Raw genomic sequence first — 18,959 nt, 5'->3', positions numbered from 1 at the left:
AAAAATCTGTAAAAAATTGTAAAAAAAGAGAAAAATATGAAAAAACTCTTGAAAAATTCTGAAAAAATTGTGTAAAAATTCTGTAAAAATTTCTAAGAAATCTGTAAAAAATTGTAAAAAAATTGAGAAAAATATGAAAAGAATCCTGAAAAAATTCTGAAAAAAATCCTGAAAAAATTCTGAAAAAATTGTGTAAAAATTCTGTAAAAATGGTAAAAAAATATGAAAAAATATGGAAAAAATATGGAAAAAATTGTGTGAAAATTCTGAAAAAATTGTGTAAAAAATCTGAAAAAATATGAAAAAAATCGGAAAAAAATCTGTAAAAAAATATGAAAAAATTCTGAAAAAATCCTGAAAAAATCTGTAAAAAATTGTGAAAAAATTCTGAAAAAAATCTGAAAAAAATCTGAAAAAACTCCCAAAAAATCCCGAAAAAATCCCAGTAATTTCCCCATCCCAAGCACCAAAATTTTGATTTTTTTGGAAGATTTGAGGCTGTTTTGGCTGACCTGGCGGGGCGCAGGCGGGGCTGGAGGCGGCGCTCGGTGAAGCTGCCGAGGATCCCCAGGATGAGGATTTGCAGCTGCAGCTGCCGTGCCAGCAGGTGTTGGAAAAATGGTGTAAAAATGCTGAAAAAAATTTCTAAAAAATCTGGAAAAAATCTGAAAAAATTCAGAAAAAAATTGTGTAAAAATTCTGTAAAAATTTCTAAAAAAGCTGAAAAAAATCTGAAAAAATTCAGAAAAAAATTGTGTGAAAATTTCTAAAAAAGCTGAAAAAAAATCTATAAAAATATGTAAAAGATATGAAAAAAATCTGAAAAAAATCTGAAAAAAATTGTAAAAAAATGAGAAAAATATGGAAAAAATCCTGAAAAAATTCTGATAAAATGGTGTAAAAATTCTAAAAAAATCTGAAAAAAATCCGAAAATTTCTGAAAAAATTGTGTGAAAATTCTGAAAAAATTGTGTAAAAATTATGAAAAAAATATGGAAAAAATCTGAAAAAAATTGTGTAAAAATCCTGAAAAAATTGTGCAAAAATTCTGAAAACATTCTGAAAAAATTCTGGAAAAATCTGTATAAAATTGTAAAAAAAATGAGAAAAATATGAAAAAAATCTGGAAAAATTCTAAAAAAAAATCTGAAAAAAACCCAAAAAAATCCCGAAAAAATCCCAGTAATTTTCCCATCCCAAGCACCAAAATTTGAATTTTTTTTGGACTATTTTAGGATTTTGGCTGACCTGGCGGGGCGCAGGCGGGGCTGGAGGCAGCGGCGCTCGGTGAAGCTGCCGAGGATCCCCAGGATGAGGATTTGCAGCTGCGGCTGCGGCGCCAGCAGGTGTTGGAAAAATGGTGTAAAAATGCTGAAAAAATTTCTAAAAAATCTGGAAAAAATCTGAAAAAATTCAGAAAAAAATTGTGTAAAAATTCTGTAAAAATTTCTAAAAAAGCTGAAAAAAATCTGTAAAAATATGTAAAAAATATGAAAAAATTCTGAAAAAAAATCTGTAAAAAATTGTAAAAAAATGAGAAAAATATGAAAAAAATCCTGAAAAAATTCTGAAAAAATTGTGTAAAAATTCTGAAAAAATTGTGTAAAATTTCTGAAAAAATTGTGTAAAAATTCTGAAAAAATATGAAAAAATTCTGAAAAATTCAGAAAAAAAATCTGAAAAAAATTGTGAAAAAATTATGAAAAATTCTAAAAAAATTCTGAAAAAAAATCTGAAAAAAAAGGTGTAAAAATTCTGAAAAATTCAGAAAAAAAATCTGAGAAAAATTGTGAAAAAATCTGAGAAAAATATGAAAAAAATCTGAAAAAAATCTGAAAAAAATTCTAAAAAAAAATCTAAAAAATCCCAAAAAAATCCCAGCAAACCCCAGTAACTTTTCCCATCCTAAGCACCAAATTTTGATTTTTTTTTGGAACATTTTCAGAATTTTGGCTGACCTGGCGGGGCGCAGGCGGGGCTGGAGGCGGCGGCGGTCGAGGAAGCTGCCGAGGATCTGCAGGACGAAGATTTGCAGCTGCGGCTGCGGCAGCAGCGCCGGCGCCAGCAGCCGATCCAGGAAGGGCCCCGGCAGCGCCGTCAGGAGGCTGCTGCTCTGCAGGCCTGAGGAAACCTGGGGGAAAAACAGGAAATTTGGGGAAAATTTAGAAAAATAGCAGGAAAAAAAGCAAAAAAATCACAAAGATTTGGCGAAAATTGAAAAAAAAAACCCCCCAAAAATCACAAAGAATTAAAAAAAAAACCAGAAAAATCCTCCCAAAACCAAAATAATCCCAAATTATTCCCAAAAATCACAGCTAAAACCCTAAGGAACTTTGAAAAATTCCCAAAGAAAAACTCTATGAAAAATTCCCAAAACTGCCCCCTAAAATCCCAAAGAATTCCCGAAAAAACCCCCATGTAAAACCCCCCAAAAAACAAAAAAATTCCCCAAAATATCCCAAAAAATCACCCCTAAAATCCAAAAAATATCACCCCCAAAATATCCTCAAAAAGTCATCTCTAAAATCTCAAATAATTTCAAAAAAATCAACCCTAAAATCTCAAAGAATTCCTAAAAATTTTAAAAAATGGAAATTAAAAAAAGAAAAATCTCACCCCCCAAAAAATCTTTAAAAAAAAATTTCTTTAAAATCCCAAAAATCCCCCAAAATATCCCCCCTAAAATGCCCAAAATATCCCAAAAATCAGCCCTAAAATCCCAAAGAATTCCTAAAAATAAAAACAAAAATAATCCCACCCTCCCAAAAAAACCAAAAGAATTCCCAAAAATCCCCCCCCAAAACCCCAAAGAATTCCCAAAAAATCCCAAAGAATTCCCCCAAATCCTGAAAAAAATTCAAAATATTCAAAAAAATTCCCCAAAAAAATCGTTAATCCCCCCAAAATCACAAAATTCCCAAAGAATTCCCCAGTATTCCCAAAAAAGCGGAAAATTCCATGGAATTTTGGGGATTTTTTGGGAATTTTCCGGGATTTCTGTGGCACCTGGAGCAGGGATTTGAGCAGCATCAGCTGGGTCAGGCGGTTCCGGTTCTCCTTCCTGCAAAACAAAAATCCCAAATTTTCTGGGAATTCCGGGAATTCTGGGAATTGTCAAAAGCCTGGGAATTCTGGATCTGGGAATTTGGGGAATTCTGGGAATTCTTGGAATTGCAGGGAATTCTCGCTCAGGGAATTTTGGGAATTTTCTGAATTCTGAGAATTCCAGGATTTGCAGCCTTGGGAATTTTGGGAATTCTCAGAATTTTGGGAATTCTGGGAATTCTTGCTCAGGGAATTTTGGGAATTCCAAGAATTCTGAGAATTTCAAGAATTTCGGGAATTCTGGGAATTCTCGCTTTTGGGAATTTTGGGATTTTGTCAGAAATCTGGGAATGGTCGGAATTCTGGGAATTCTTAGGGGGGAAATTCCTGGAATTTTGGAATTCTGGGAATTGTCAAAAGTCTGGGAATTCCGGCTCTGGGAATTTTGGGTATTCCTGGTCTAGGAATTCAGGGAATTCTAGCTCTGAGAATTTTGGGAATTCCGGGAATTTTGGGATTGATGGGGGGTGGGGCTCACCCATCAGGCTCGGCTCCGGGCTCCAGGAAGTTCCGGGAATGTTGGGAATTTTGGGGAATTGTTGGGAATTTTTGGGAATTCCAGGAATCGGGGTTTGAGCTCACCCATCAGGCTCGGCTCCGGGATATTTCTGGAATGCTGGGAATTCTGGGAATTCTCAGGAATTTTGGGATTTGGGGACAGTTCTCACTCGTCAGGCTCGGCTCTGGGCTCCGAAATGTTCCGGGAATGTTGGGAATTTTTGGGAATTTTTGGGAATTTTTTTGAATTTTGGGAATCAGGGGCAGTTCTCACCCGTCGGGGTCGGCTCCGAGCTCCGGAATGTTCCGGGATATTCCGGGAATGTGGGGAATTTCAGGGAATTTTGGAGAATTTTTGGGAATTTTGGGATTTGGGGGCAGGGCTCACCCATCAGGTTTGGATTCCGGTTCTGGGAATGTTGAGAATGCCGGGAATTTTTGGGAATTCTCTGGAATTTTGGGATTTGGGGTCAGTTCTCACTCGTCAGGCTCGGCTCTGGGCTCCGGAATATTTCAGGAATGTTCCGGGAATTTTTGGGAATTTTGGGGAATTTTTTGGGAATTTTTGGGAATTTTGGGAATCAGGGGCAGGGCTCACCCGTCAGCCTCAGCTCCAGGCTCCGGAATGTTCCGGGAATGTTGGGAATTTTTGGGAATGGGGGCAGTTCTCACCCATCAGGCTCGGCTCCAGGCTCCGGAATGTTGGGAATTTTTGGGAATTTTGGGGAATTTTTGGGAATTTTGGGAATCAGGGTCAGTTCTCACCCGTCAGGCTCAGCTCCGGGCTCCGGGATGTTCCGGGAATGTTGGGAATTTTGGGGAATTTTTGGGAATTCCAGGAATCAGGGGCGGGGCTCACCCATCAGGCTCAGCTCCAGGCTCCTGGATGTTCCGGGAATGCTGGGAATTTTTTGGAATTTTTGGGAATTTTTGGGAATCAGGGGCAGTTCTCACCCATCAGGCTCGGCTCCGGGCTCCGGAATATTCTGGGAATTTTTGGGATTTTTTTTGAATTTTTGGGAATTTTTGGGAATCAGGGGCAGGGCTCACCCGTCACTCTCGGCTCCGGGCTCCGGAATGTTCCGGGAATGTTGGGAATGCCGGGAATTTTCGGGAATGGGCACCTTGTTGATGATGAACAGCATCACCTCCGACTGCTGGTACGGCGGCAGCGTCGCCGAGAACGAGCCTGGGGGGGGAAACAACAACAGCGGTGGGATATCAACCCGATATACCACGGGAACGGGAACAGCGGGAATAATAACGGCGGGAATAATGGGAATGATGGGAATGGCAATGGGAATGACAATGGGAATAATGGGAATGATAATGGGAATGATAATGGGAATAACAATGGGAATAATGGGAATGGTAATGGAAATGATAATGGGAATGATAATGGGAATGATAATGGGAATGACGGCGGGAATGACAATGGGAATATTGGGAATGACAATGGGAATAACAATGGCAGGAATAATGGGAATAACAATGGGAATAATGGGAATGTTAATGGGAATGATAATGGGAATAACAATGGGAATGATAATGGGAATGACAATGGGAATAACAATGGGAATGACAATGGGAATAATGGTAATGTTAATGGGAATGACAAAGGAAATGTTAATGGAAATAACAATGGGAATGATAATGGGAATAACAATGGCAATGTTAATGGGAATGTTAACGGGAATAACAATGGGAATGACAATGGGAATAACAATGGCAGGAATAATGGCAATGTTAATGGGAATGACAATGGGAATGACAATGGGAATAATGGGAATGACAATGGGAAAAACAATGGCAGGAATAATGGGAATAATGGGAATGATAATGGGAATAACAATGGGAATAATGGGAATTAATGGGAATGGGAATAATAATGGGAATAGCAATGGGAATAATGGGAATGACAATGGCAATAACAATGGGAATAACAATGGGAATAATGGGAATGACAATGGGAATAACAACGGGAATGACAATGGGAATGATAATGGGAATGACAATGGGAATTATGGGAATGACATTGGGAATGAAAATGGGAATAACAATGGGAAAAATGGGAATGACAATGGGAATGTTAATGGGAATGATGGGAATGACAATGGGAATGACAATGGGAATAATGGGAATGACATTGGGAATAATAATGGGAATAACAATGGGAATAATGGGAATGATAATGGGAATGATGGAGATGGGAATGATGGGAAAAACAGTGGGAATAATAATGGGGATAATGGGAATAACAATGGGAATCACATTGGGAGTAATGGGAATGATAATGGGAATAACAGTGGGAAAAATGGGAATGAAAACAATGGGAATAACAATGGGAATAACAATGGGAATGATGGGAATGACATTGGGAATGATAATGGGAATAATAATGGGAATAACAATGGGAGTGATAATGGAGATAATGGGAATGACATTGGGAATGACATTGGGAATGAAAACAGTGGGAATAACAATGGGAATGATGGGAATGATAATGGGAATAATGGGAATGTTAATGGGAATGACATTGGGGATAATGGGAATGATAATGGGGATAATGGGAATGACAATGGGAATTATGGGAATGATGGAGATGAGAATGATGGGAATAACATTGGGAATAATAATGGGGATAATGGGAATCACAATGGGAATAACATTGGGAATAATGGGAATGATAATGGGAATAACAATGGGAATAACAATGGGAATGACATTGGGAATGATAATGGGAATGACAATGGGAATGATAATGGGAATAACAATGGGAATGACAATGGGAATAATGGGAATGACAATGGGAATAATAATAATGGCAGGAATAATCGGAATAATGGGAATGATAATGGGAATAACAATGGGAATAATGGGAATAACAATGGGAACGACATTGGGAATGATAATGGGAATAACAATGGGAATAACAATGGGGATAACAAAAGGAAGAATAATGGGAATAACAGCAATGGGAATGATGGGGATAATGGGAATTAATGGGAATGGGAATAACAGGAATAACAATGGGAATAACAGGAATAATGGGAATGATAATGGCAATGATAATGGGAATGATAATGGGAATAATAATGGGAATAAAAATGGGAATGATGGGAATGACCATGGGAATAATAATGGGAATGACAATGGGAATAATGGGAATGAGAATGGGAATGATGGAGATGGGAATGGTGGGAATAACAGTGGGAATAATAATGGGGATAATGGGAATCACAATGGGAATCACATTGGGAATCACATTGGGAATAATGGGAATGATAATGGGAATAATCGGAATGATAATGAGAATGATAATGGCCGGAATAATGGGAATAATGGGAATGTTAATGGGAATAACACTGGGAATGACAATGGCAATAATGGGAATGACAATGGGAATGACAATGGCAATAATGGGAATAACAATGGCAGGAATAATGGGAATGATAATGGGAATGTTAATGGGAATAACAATGGGAATAACAATGGCAATAAAGGGAATGACAATGGGAATAACAACGGGAATGACAATGGGAATGAAAACAGCGGGAATGACAATGGGAATGATGGGAATGACATTGGGAATGATAATGGGAATAATAATGGGAATAATAATGGGAGTGATAATGGAGATAATGGGAATGATAAAGGGAATGACAATGGGAATTACAATGGGAATGAAAACAGCGGGAATAACAATGGGAATGATGGGAATGATAATGGGAATAATAGGAATGTTAATGGGAATGACAATGGGAATTATGGGAATGACAATGGGAATAACAATGGGAATGATGGGGATGGAAATGATGGGAATAACAGTGGGAACAATAATGGGGATAATGGGAATCACAATGGGAATCACATTAGGAATAATGGGAATGATAATGGGAATAATCGGAATGATAATGGGAGTGATAATGGCAGGAATAATGGGAATGACAATGGGAATAACAATGGCAATAATGGGAATGACAATGGGAATAATAACAATGGCAGGAATAATGGGAATAATGGGAATGATAATGGGAATAACAATGGGAATAATGGGAATTAATGGGAATGGGAATAATAATGGAAATAGCAATGGGAATAATGGGAATGACAATGGCAATAACAATGGCAGGAATAATGGGAATAATGGGAATGATAATGGGAATAACAATGGGTATAATGGGAATGATAATGGGAATCATGGGAATGATGGAGATGGGAATGGTGGGAATAACAGTGGGAATAATAATGGGGATAATGGGAATCACAATGGGAATCACATTGGGAATAATGGGAATGATAATGGGAATAATCGGAATGATAATGGGAGTGATAATGGCAGGAATAATGGGAATAATGGGAATGATAATGGGAATAACAATGGGAATTACGGTGGGAATGACAATGGGAATATTGGGAATGACAATGGGAATAACAATGGCAATAATGGGAATGACAATGGGAATAACAACGGGAATGACAATGGGAATGAAAACAGCAGGAATGACAATGGGAATGATGGGAATGACATTGGGAATGACATTGGGAATGAAAATAGGAATAACAATGGGAATGTCAATGGGAATAATGGGAATGATAATGGGAATCATGGGAATGATGGGGATGGGAATGGTGGGAATAACAGTGGGAATAATAATGGGGATAATGGGAATCACAATGGGAATCACATTGGGAATAATGGGAATGATAATGGGAATGATAATGGGAGGAATAATGGGAATAATGGGAATGACATTGGGAATTATGGGAATGACATTGGGAATGACATTGGGAATGATAATGGGGATAATGGGAATGATAATAGGAATAACAATGGGGAAAAATGGGAATGAAAATAATGGGAATAATAATGGGAAAAATGGGAATAACATTGGGAATGCTGGGAATAATGGGAATATTGGGAATAATAATGGGAATGACAGTGGGAATAACAACGGGAAAAATGGGAATGACAATGGGAATAACAATGGGAATGGTGGGAATAACATTGGGAATGCTGGGAATAATAGTGGGAATAATGGGAATATTAATGGGAATGACAATGGGAATAACAATGGGAAAAATGGGAATGAAAACAATGGGAATGACAATGGGAATGAAAACAGCGGGAATGACAGTGGGAATGATAATGGGAATATTAATGGGAATAATGGGAATAATAATGGGAATGACAATGGGAATGGGAACGATGGGAATAGGGGGAATAACAGGAGTGCAAATAATGGGAATGATGGGAAAATCCCACAAAACCCCCTAAAATCCCATAAAAATGTGGAATTCTCACCGATGGTTTTGATGACGGCCTCCTGGAATTTGCTCTCCTGCAGCTGCCGGGAATTCTGGGAATCAGCGGCTCCGGAATTTTGGGAATTTTGGGAATTTTGGGAATTTTGGGGATTCCCGGCCAGGGCGAGGTCGATGCTGAGGCGCAGCTGCCGCAGGAGGGTGTTGAAAACCTCCAGCACCGTGGGACCTGCAAAAATGGGAATTTGGGGAATTTTGGGAGTTTGGGAATTCTGGAAAATCCTGGAAAATCTCAAAAAAAAACCCCTGAAAATCCTGGAAAAATTCCCCCCGAAAAATCCCAGAAAAATCCCAGAAAATCCAGAAAAAATCCTGGAAAAATCCCCAAAAAATCCCAGAAAATCGAGGAAAATTTTGAAAAATCCTGGAAAAATCCTGAAAAAATCCCTGAAAAATTTTGGAAAATCCCAAAAAAATCCTGGAAAAATCCCAGGAAAAATCCAAAAAAATCCCAGGAAAAAATCCCAGGAAAAAATCCCAGAAAATTGAGGAAAATTTTGGAAAATCCTGGGAAAATCCTGGAAAAATCCCAGAAAAAAATCCCAGAAAATCGAGGAAAATTTTGGAAAATCCTGGGAAAATCCCAGGAAAAAAAAATCCCAGAAAAATGCCCCAAAAATTTTGGAAAATCCTGGAAAAATCCAAAAAAAATCCCAGAAAAATCTCAGAAAATCGAGGAAAATTTTGAAAAATCTTGGAAAAATCCTAGGAAAAAAAAATCCCAGAAAAATCCCAGAAAATGGAGGAAAATTTTGGAAAATCCTGGGAAAATCCCAAAAAAATCCCCCCAAAAAATCCCAGAAAAATCCCAGAAAATGGAGAAAAATTTTGGAAAATCCTGGAAAAATCCTGAAAAAATCCCAGAAAAATCCCAGAAAATGGAGGAAAATTTTGGAAAATCCTGGAAAAATCCCAGGAAAAAAAATCCCAGAAAAATGCCCAAAAAATTTTGGAAAATCCCCAAAAAATCCCAGAAAAATCTCAGAAAATCGAGGAAAATTTTGGAAAATCCTGGAAAATCCTGAAAAAATCCCAGGAGAAAATCCCAGAAAAATCCCAGAAAAATCCCAGAAAAATCCCAGAAAGTCGAGGAAAATTTTGGAAAATCCTGGAAAAATCCCAGGAAAAAAAATCCCAGAAAAATCCCAGAAAATCGAGGAAAATTGTGGAAACATCCTGAAAAAATCCCAAAAAAATCCCAGGAAAAAATCTCAGAAAATCCGGGACACATCCTGTAAAAATCCCAAAAAAATCCCAGGAAAAAATCCCAGAAAATCGAGGAAAAATTTTGGAAAATCCTGGAAAATTCCCCCTCAAAAAATCCCAGAAAAATCCCAGAAAATCGAGGAAAATTTTGGAAAATCCTGGAAAAATCCCAGGAAAAAATCCCAGGAAAAAATCCCAGAAAATTCCCAGAAAATCCAGGAAAATTTTGGAAAATCCGGGAAAAATCCTGGAAAAAATCCCAGAAAAATCCCAGAAAATCGAGGAAAGTTGTGGAAAATCCTGGAAAATTCCCCCTCAAAAAATCCCAAAAAATCCCGAAAAATTTTGGAAAATGCTGGAAAAAATCCTGGAAAAATCCCCAAAAAAATCCCCCCAAAGAATCCCAGGAAAATTTTGGAAAATCCTGGAAAAATCCCCCCCCAAAAAAATCCCAGAAAAATCCCAGAAAATCGAGGAAAATTGTGGAAAATCCTGGAAAATTCCCCCTCAAAAAATCCCAGAAAATTCACAGAAAATCCCAGAAAATCCAGGAAAAATCATAGAAAAATCCCAGAAAATTCCCCAAAAATCCCAAAAAATTCCAGGAAATTGAGGAAAAATCCTAGAAAAATCCCAGAAAATCCTAGAAAAATCCCAGAAAATTCCTGAAAAATTATGGAAAAATCCTAGAAAAATCCCAGAAAATTCCCAAAATATTCCAGGAAATCCAGGAAAAATCCTAGAAAAAATCACAGAAAATTCCCAAAAAATCCCAGAAAATCCAGGAAAAATCCTAGAAAATCCCAGGGAAAATCCTAGAAAAATCCCAGAAAATCCAGGGAAAATCCTAGAAAAATCCCAGAAAATTCCCAAAAAATCCCAGAAAATCCAGGAAAAATTCTAGAAAAATTCCAGAAAATTCCTGAAAAATCACAGAGAAATCACGGAAAAATCCTGTGAAAAATCCTAGAAAAATGGCAGAAAATCACAGAAAATTCTGGAAAAATCCCAGAAAATTCTCCCCAAAAATCCAGAGAAATCTCAGAAAAAATCCCAGAAAAATCCCAGAAAATTCCAGAAAATTCCCAGAAAATCCAGGAAAAATCCAGGAAAAATCCTAGAAAAATCCCAGAAAATTCACAAAAAATTCCCAAAAAATTCCCAAAAAATCCCAGAAAATTCCCCAAAAATCCCAGAGAACCCAGGAAAAATCCCGGAAAATCCCGGACAGCTCCTCCCAGCCTCTTTCCCAACCCCTTTCCCAAATCCCTGGATAAATTCCAGAACATTCCGGTACCGACGGCGCCGGCGGCGGCGATGGCGGCGGCCTCGGAGAGCACGGCCACGATGCCGGAATGGAAACCCCAGAAATCCCAAAAATCCAGGCCAAAATCCCAGAAAATCCCAGAAAATTGTAAAAAAAATCCCAGAAATTTTCTGAAAATTCTGGAAAAATCACAGAAAAATCATGGGAAAATCCAGGAAAAATCCTGTGAAAAATCATAGAAAAATCACAGAAAATCGCAGAAAATTCACCAAAAAACTCCAGGAAAAATTCTGGGAAAAAACCCAAATCCACAAACAGAAAAACTCCCGGAAAATTCCGGAAAATCCAGGAAAAATCCTAAAAAAATCCCCAAAAATCCTGGAAAAATCTCAGAAAATCCTGGAAAAATCCCAGAAAATTCCAGAAAATCCAGAAAAAATCCTAGAAAAAAATCCCAGAAAATTCACAAAAAATCCTAGAAAATCCAGGAAAAATCCAGGAAAAATCCCAGAAAATTCACAAAAAACCCCAGAAATTCCCAGAAAATTCCCCAAAAATCCCAGAAAATCCCTCCCAACCCCTTTCCCAAACAATCCCGGATGAATTCCAGAAGGTTCCGGTACCGACGGCGCCGGCGGCGGCGATGGCGGCGGCCTCGGAGAGCACGGCCACGATCCCGGAACGGACGGCGGCGCCGCTGCGCCCGTTGGCGTCCAGGTGCTGCAGCAGCTGCTGGATCACCAGGTGGGAATGCTGGGGCTGGAAATGGGAATGTTGGGGAGAAATTCCAGAGAAATCCCGGAATTCTGCCATAATCCCTCGGCTTTGCCTGCAAGTCACAAGGGTTCCCAAAATTCCCGCATTTTTCCCCAGAATTCCCAAGGTTTTCCTGCTGAAATCCCCAATTTTGCCCCAAAAAACCTCATTTTTTTCCCCCAAAAAACCCACAATTTTTCACCAAAAATCCCCAATTGTTTCCCCAAAAATCCCAAATTTTTCCACAATAAATCTCCAATTTTTCCCCAAAAATCCCCAATTTTTTTCCCCAAAATTCCCAAGTTTTTTCCCCAAAATTCCCAAGTTTTTCCCCAGAATTCCTGCCATTTTTTCCGGCATTCTCACTTTTTTTTTTCCCCAGGATTTCCAAATCTTTTCCCCAAAATTCTCAAGATTTTCCCAAAATTCCCTTTTTTCCCCCCGGAATTCCTCCATTTTTTCCTGGAATTCCTGCATTTTTCCTGCAATTCCTGCATTTTTCCAGGATTTTCCTGGATGTTTCCAGGATCACCAGGTAGGAGTGCTGGGGCTGGAAAATGGGAATGTTCGGGAGAAATTCCCGAATTTCTGGGATAATCCCTCACCTTTGCCCACAATTCCTAAAATTCCCAATTTTTTCCCCAGAATTCCTGCCATTTTTCCTGGCATTCTCACCTTTTTTTCCCCCAGGATTTCCCAATCTTTTCCCCAGAATTCCCAAGATTTTCCCAAAATTCCCAATTTTTTTCCCAAAACTCCTGTATGTTTTCCGGAATTCCTGCATTTTCCCAGGATTTCCCAAGGTTTTCCCAAAATTCCCACCATTTTTCCTCAGAATTGCCACCATTTTCCCAAGAATTCCCAAAGTTTTCCCACTGGAATTCCCACATTTTTCCCTGAGGTTTTCCCTCGGAATTCCCAAGGTTTTCCCACTGAAATTTCCACATTTTTCCCCAAAATTCCCAATTTTTTCTTTCCAGAATTCCTGCATTTACCCAGGATTTCCCAATGTTTCCCCCAGAATTCCCAAGATTTTCCCAAAATTCCCACAAATTTTCCTGAGAATTGCCACCATTTTCCCAAAAATTCCCAAAGTTTTCCCACTGGAATTCCCACATTTTTCTCTGAGCTTTTCCCAAAAATTCCCAAGGTTTTCCTGCTGAAATTCCAACATTTTCCCCCAAAATTCCCAATTTTTTCCCAAAATTCCTGCCGTTTTCCCAAGAATTCCTGAGGTTTTTCCTGCTCTAATTCCCACATATTTTCCTGAGAATTCCCAAGGTTTTCCTGCTGAAATTCCCACATTTTCCCCCAAAATTCCCACTTTTTTCCCCAGAATTCCTCCATTTTTTCCTGGAATTCCTGCATTTTCCCAGGATTTCCCAAGGTTTTCCCCAAAATTCCCAAGGGTTCCCAAAATTCCCAATTTTTCCCCAGAATTCCCAAGGTTTTCCTGCTGAAATTTCCACATTTTTCCCCAAAATTCCCAATTTTTTTTTTCCTGAAATCCCTGCATTTTCCCAGGATTTCCCAATCTTTTCCCCAGAATTCCCACGGTTTTCCCAAAATTCCCACAATTTTTCCTCAGAATTGCCACAATTTTTCCAAGAATTCCCAAAGTTTTCCCACTGGAATTCCCAACATTTTTCCCTGAGGTTTCCCTGAGGTTTCCCACGGTTTTCCTGCTGAAATTCCCACATTTTCCCCCAAAATCCCCAATTTTTTTTCCTGTAATTGCCTTTTTCCCCTCAGAATTCCCACTTTTCTCCTAAAATTCCCTAAATTTTTCCCAAAATTCCCATTTTTTCCCATTTTTCCCCATTTTTACCTGGATGGAGAACATGATGATCCGGAAGCAGCCGCGGGCGAACACCTGCGGCTCCCACAGGGCGTGGCTGTCCAGGTGCCTGCAAACACCCCAAAAATCCCTTTTTTTCACCCAAAAATCCCATTTTTTCACCCCAAAAACCCCCAGGATTTTCCGCAGAAAAATCCCCAATTTTTCCCCAAAAATCCCATTTTTTTCACCCCAAAAATCCCATTTTTCTTCCTCCAAAATCCCCTTTTTTCTTCCCCAAAAATCCCATTTTTTCACCCCAAAAATCCCCTTTTTTCTTCCCCAAAAATCTCATTTTTTCACCCCAAAATCCCATTTTTCACCCCAAAAACCCCCAGGAATTTCTGCAGAAAAAGCCCCAATTTTTTCCCCAAAATTCCATTTTTTCACCCCAAAATCCCTTTTTTTTACCCCAAAATTCCATTTTTTCACGCCAAAATCCCCTTTTTTCTCCCGAAAATCCCGTTTGGCTTCCCCCAAAATCCCATTTTTTCACCCCAAAAATCCCCTTTTTTCTTCCCCCAAAATCCCATTTTTTCACCCCAAAAATCCCCTTTTTTCTTCCCCCAAAATCCCATTTTTTCACCCCAAAAATCCCCTTTTTTCTTCCCCCAATATCCCATTTTTTCTCCCCAAAATCCCGTTTGGCTTCCCCCAAAATCCCATTTTTTACCCCAGAAAAATCCCCAATTTTTCACCCCAAAAATCCCATTTTTTCACCCCAAAAATCCCCTTTTTTCTTCCCCAAAAATCCCCAATTTTTCCCCAAAAATCCTCAATTTTTTCCCTCAAAAGTCCCCAATTTTTCCCCCAAAAATCCCCAATTTTTCCCCAAAAATCCCCAATTTTTTCCCCATAAATTCTCATATTTTTTCCCTTTTCTCTCCCATAAATTCCCATATTTTTTCCCAAAATCCCAATAATTTTCCACATAATGTTCCAAAAATCCCCATTTTCCTCTCTATAATTCCCCATTTTTTCTCCATAAATTCCCCGTTTTTTCTCCATATATTCCCATTTTTTCTCCCATAAATTGCCCAATTTTTTCCCCATAAATCCTCATTTTTTCATCGAAAAAATTACAATTTTTTTCCAAAAAAATCCCAATTTTTCCCCATAAATCCCCGTATTTTTCCCCAATTTTTCCCCATAAATTCCCATATTTTTCCCCAATTTTTTCCCCATAAATCTTCATTTTTTCATCAAAATATTTCAATTTTTTTTCCAAGTAATCCCATTTTTTCCCCATTTTTTTCCCCAATTTTTCCCCATAAATCCCCCTATTTTTCCCCAATTTTTTCCCCATAAATCCCCACATTTTTCCCCAAATTTTCCCCATAAATCCCCATATTTTTTCCCAATTTTTTCCCCATAAATTCCCATATTTTTTCCCAATTTTTTTCCCATAAATTCCCATATTTTTTCCCCATAAATCCCCATATTTTTTCCCCAATTTTTCCCCATAAATTCCCATATTTTTCCCCAACTTTTTCCCATAAATCCCCACATTTTTCCCCACATTTTTCCCCAATTTTTTCCCCATAAATTCCCATATTTTTCCCCAATTTTTTCCCCAATTTTTTCCCCATAAATCCCCATATTTTTCCCCAATTTTTTCCCCATAAATTCCCATATTTTTTCCCCATAAATCCCCCTATTTTTCCCCATAAATCCCTGTATTTTTCCCCAATTTTTCCCCATAAATTCCCATATTTTTTCCCCATAAATCCCCATATTTTTCCCCAATTTTTTCCCCATAAATTCCCGGGTTTTTTTCCCAATTTTCCCCCATAAATTCCCTTTTTTTTTCCCAAAATCCCATATTTTCGGGAGCTGTGACTGACACGAGCACGGGCCTGAGGGCGTTTTTGATGTTTCCGAACTGGGCCCTCCCCAGCAGCTCCCGCAGGCACCGCTCGGCCAACTCCCAGGGGCTCTCCTGCGCATGCGCATCGGCCGCCGCCGCCGCCGCCTGCAGCGGGGACGGGCAGCGGCTGCGGGAACGGAAATAACGGGAATGAGAACGGGAATGGGAACGGGAATGGGAATGGCAGCGGGGACGGGCAGCAGCTGCGGGGAATAACGGGGAAAAACCGGGAGTGAGAACGGGAATGGGAACGGGAATAATGGGAATGGCAGCGGGGACGGGCAGCGGCTGCGGGGAATAACGGCAGTGAGAACGGGAATGATAGCGGGAATGGGAACGGGAATGATGGGGATGGCAGCGGGGACGGGCAGCGGCTGCGGGGAACGACGGCAGTGAGAACGGGAATGGGAACGGGAATGATGGGAATAATGGGAATGGGAACGGGGACGGGGAGCGGCTGTGGGGAACGGAAACGACGGGAATGGGAACGGGGGTGATAGCGGGAATGATAACGGGAATGATAACGGGAATGATAATGGCAATGGCAGCGGGGACGGGCAGCGGCTGCGGGGAATAACGGAAATAACGGGAATGATAACGGGAATGGGAACGGGAATGGGAACGGGAATGGGAACGGGAATGGGAACGGGAATAATGGGAATAATGGGAATAATGGGAATAATGGGAATGGCAGCGGGGACGGGCAGCGGCTGCGGGGAACGGAAATAACGGGAATGAGAACGGGAATAATGGGAATAATGGGAATGGCAGTGGGGACGGGGAGCGGCTGCGGGAAATAACGGCAGTGAGAACGGAAATGGGAACGGGAATGATAACGGGGATGGCAACGGGGACGGGCAGCGGCTGCAGGAAACACTGGGAAACCCATCAGGGGAATGGCGGGAATAATGGGAATGGGAACGGGAATGATAACGGGAATGATAGTGGGAATGGGAACAGGAATAATGGGAATGGCAGCGGGGACGGGGAGCAGCTGCGGGAAACGACCGGAGTGAGAACGGGAATGGGAACGGGAATGGGAACGGGAATAATGGGAATGGCAGCCGGGGACGGGGAGCGGCTGCGGGAACGGGGAAAAACCGGGAGTGAGAACGGGAATGATAACGGGAATGATAACAGGAATGATAACGGGAGTGATAGCGGGAATGATAACGGGAATGATAATGGGAATGATAACGGGAATGATAACAGGAATGATAACGGGAATGGGAACGGGAATGATAGCAGGAATAATGGGAATGGCAGCGGGGACGGGGAGCGGCTGCGGGAGCGGGGAACGGAAAGAACAGGAGTGAGAACGGGAATGATAACGGGAATGGGAACGGGAATGATAACGGGAATGGGAACGGGAATGATGGGAATAGTGGGAATGGCAGCGGGGACGGGGAGCGGCTGCGGGAACGGGGAAACACCGGGAAACCGGTCAGGGGAAAAACAATGGGAATGGGAATGGGAATTATGGGAATGGGGATAAACGGGAATGACGGGAATAATGGGAATAATGGGGATGGCAGTGGGGACGGGCAGCAGCTGCGGGAACGGGGAAACACCGGGAAAGCGGTCAGGGGAATAACAATGGGAATGGGAACGGGAATGATAACGGCAATAATGGGAATAATGGGAACAACAGGAATAAGGGGAGTAACGGGAATAGGAATGGGGAAAATGGGAATAACGGGAATAACGGGAATGGCAGAGGGGACGGGGAGCGGCTGTACAGAGGTGCGTTATCCCTGTGCACTATCCCCGTGCGTTATCCCTGTGCACTATCCCCGTGCGTTATCCCGGTGTGTTATCCCCGCGCGTTATCCCTGTGCGTTATCCCGGTGCGTTATCGCCGTGCGTTATCCCCATGTAATTCCCGTGCGTTATCCCGGTGCGTTATCCCTGTGCGTTATCCCTGTGCCTTATCCCCATGTAATTCCCATGCATTATCCCCGTGTGTTATCCCCGTGTGTTATCCTGGTGCATTATCCCGGTGCATTATCCCCACGTGTTATCCCCGTGCGTTATCCCCGTGCGTTCTCCCCATGCATCATCCTGGTACATTATCCCCGGTGCATTATCCTCGTGCGTTATTCCCATGCGTTATCCCCATGCATTATCCCTGTGCATTATCCCTGTGTGTTATCCTGGTGAGTTATCCTCGTGCATTATTCTGGTGCATTATCTCCATGTAGTTCCTGTGCATTATCTAGGAGCGTTATTCCCACACTATCCCAGTGCGTTATCCCGGTGCATTATCCCGGTTCGTTATCCCTGTGCCTTATCCCCATGTAATTCCCGTGCGTTATCCCGGTGCGTTATCCGCGTGCGTTATCCCGGTGCGTTATCCCCAGTGCGTTATCCCCCCCCGCGCACCTGTGGGCGTGCTGGAGGTTGAAGAGCAGCGAGGGCACGATCTTGTCCATGTGCTGCGGCTCCCAGATGTTGGCCTGCAGCTCGTCGTTCACCGTCTTGCGCACCACGCCCTGCAGGCCCCGGATCCCCGACATCCGGATCCTGGAATTCCATGGGAAAATCCGGGAATTCCATGGGAATCCCAAATCCCATCCCGATCCCGCACCACGGCCTGCAGGCCCCGGATCCCCGACATCCGGATCCTGCAAATCCAGAAAATTCTGGGAATTGGGAATTTCCCAAACCCAAATCCCATCCCGATCCCGCACCACGCCCTGCAGGCCCCGGATCCCCGACATCCGGATCCTGGAATTCCAGAAAATCCAGGAATTCCATAGGGAATCCGAAATCCCATCCCGATCCACACCACGCCCTGCAGGCCCCGGATCCCCGACATCCGGATCCTGGAATTGGAAAATCCGGGAATAGGGATTTACCCAAACCCAAATCCCATCCCCGATCCCGCACCACGCCCTGCAGGCCCCCGGATCCCCAACATCCGGATCCTGCAAATCCAGAAAATCTGGAATTCCATGGGAATGATAAATTGCGATATTCCCCGATCCCAGAATCCCTTCCTGATCCCAAATCCCATCCCGATCCCGCACCACGCCCTGCAGGCCCCGGATCCCCGACATCCGGATCCTGCAATTCCATGGGAATGATAAATGATCCCA

At 41.3% G+C, this 18,959-nt stretch overlaps 1 protein-coding gene across 2 annotated transcripts in view; it reads right to left on the bottom strand.

Moving 5' to 3' along the window:
- EFR3B (EFR3 homolog B) overlaps nt 1-18,612 on the bottom strand; it is a 63,693-nt gene extending 45,081 nt beyond the window's left edge. The window contains exons 1-9 of one of the 2 annotated variants that reach the window (XM_074536434.1): nt 18,244-18,612; nt 15,839-15,988; nt 13,986-14,064; nt 12,025-12,160; nt 8,909-9,097; nt 4,671-4,792; nt 4,463-4,479; nt 3,007-3,061; nt 1,959-2,131 (exon numbers count right to left, since the gene is read on the bottom strand). In XM_074536434.1, coding sequence (XP_074392535.1) covers nt 1,959-2,131; nt 3,007-3,061; nt 4,463-4,479; nt 4,671-4,792; nt 8,909-9,097; nt 12,025-12,160; nt 13,986-14,064; nt 15,839-15,988; nt 18,244-18,581 — 1,259 coding nt within the window. In that variant the 5' untranslated portion in view covers nt 18,582-18,612. Of the gene's footprint in view, nt 1-1,958; nt 2,132-3,006; nt 3,062-4,462; nt 4,480-4,653; nt 4,793-8,908; nt 9,098-12,024; nt 12,161-13,985; nt 14,065-15,838; nt 15,989-18,243 lie in introns of both variants that reach the window. The other variant, XM_074536433.1, reaches the window with a different exon arrangement.
- Nucleotides 18,613-18,959: the final 347 nt, after the last annotated feature.

The sequence above is a fragment of the Zonotrichia albicollis genome, chromosome 3 (genome assembly GCF_047830755.1).
Source record: "Zonotrichia albicollis isolate bZonAlb1 chromosome 3, bZonAlb1.hap1, whole genome shotgun sequence".
Taxonomy (NCBI): Eukaryota; Metazoa; Chordata; class Aves; order Passeriformes; family Passerellidae; genus Zonotrichia; species Zonotrichia albicollis.
This window is presented reverse-complemented; position numbering and strand designations above follow the sequence as displayed.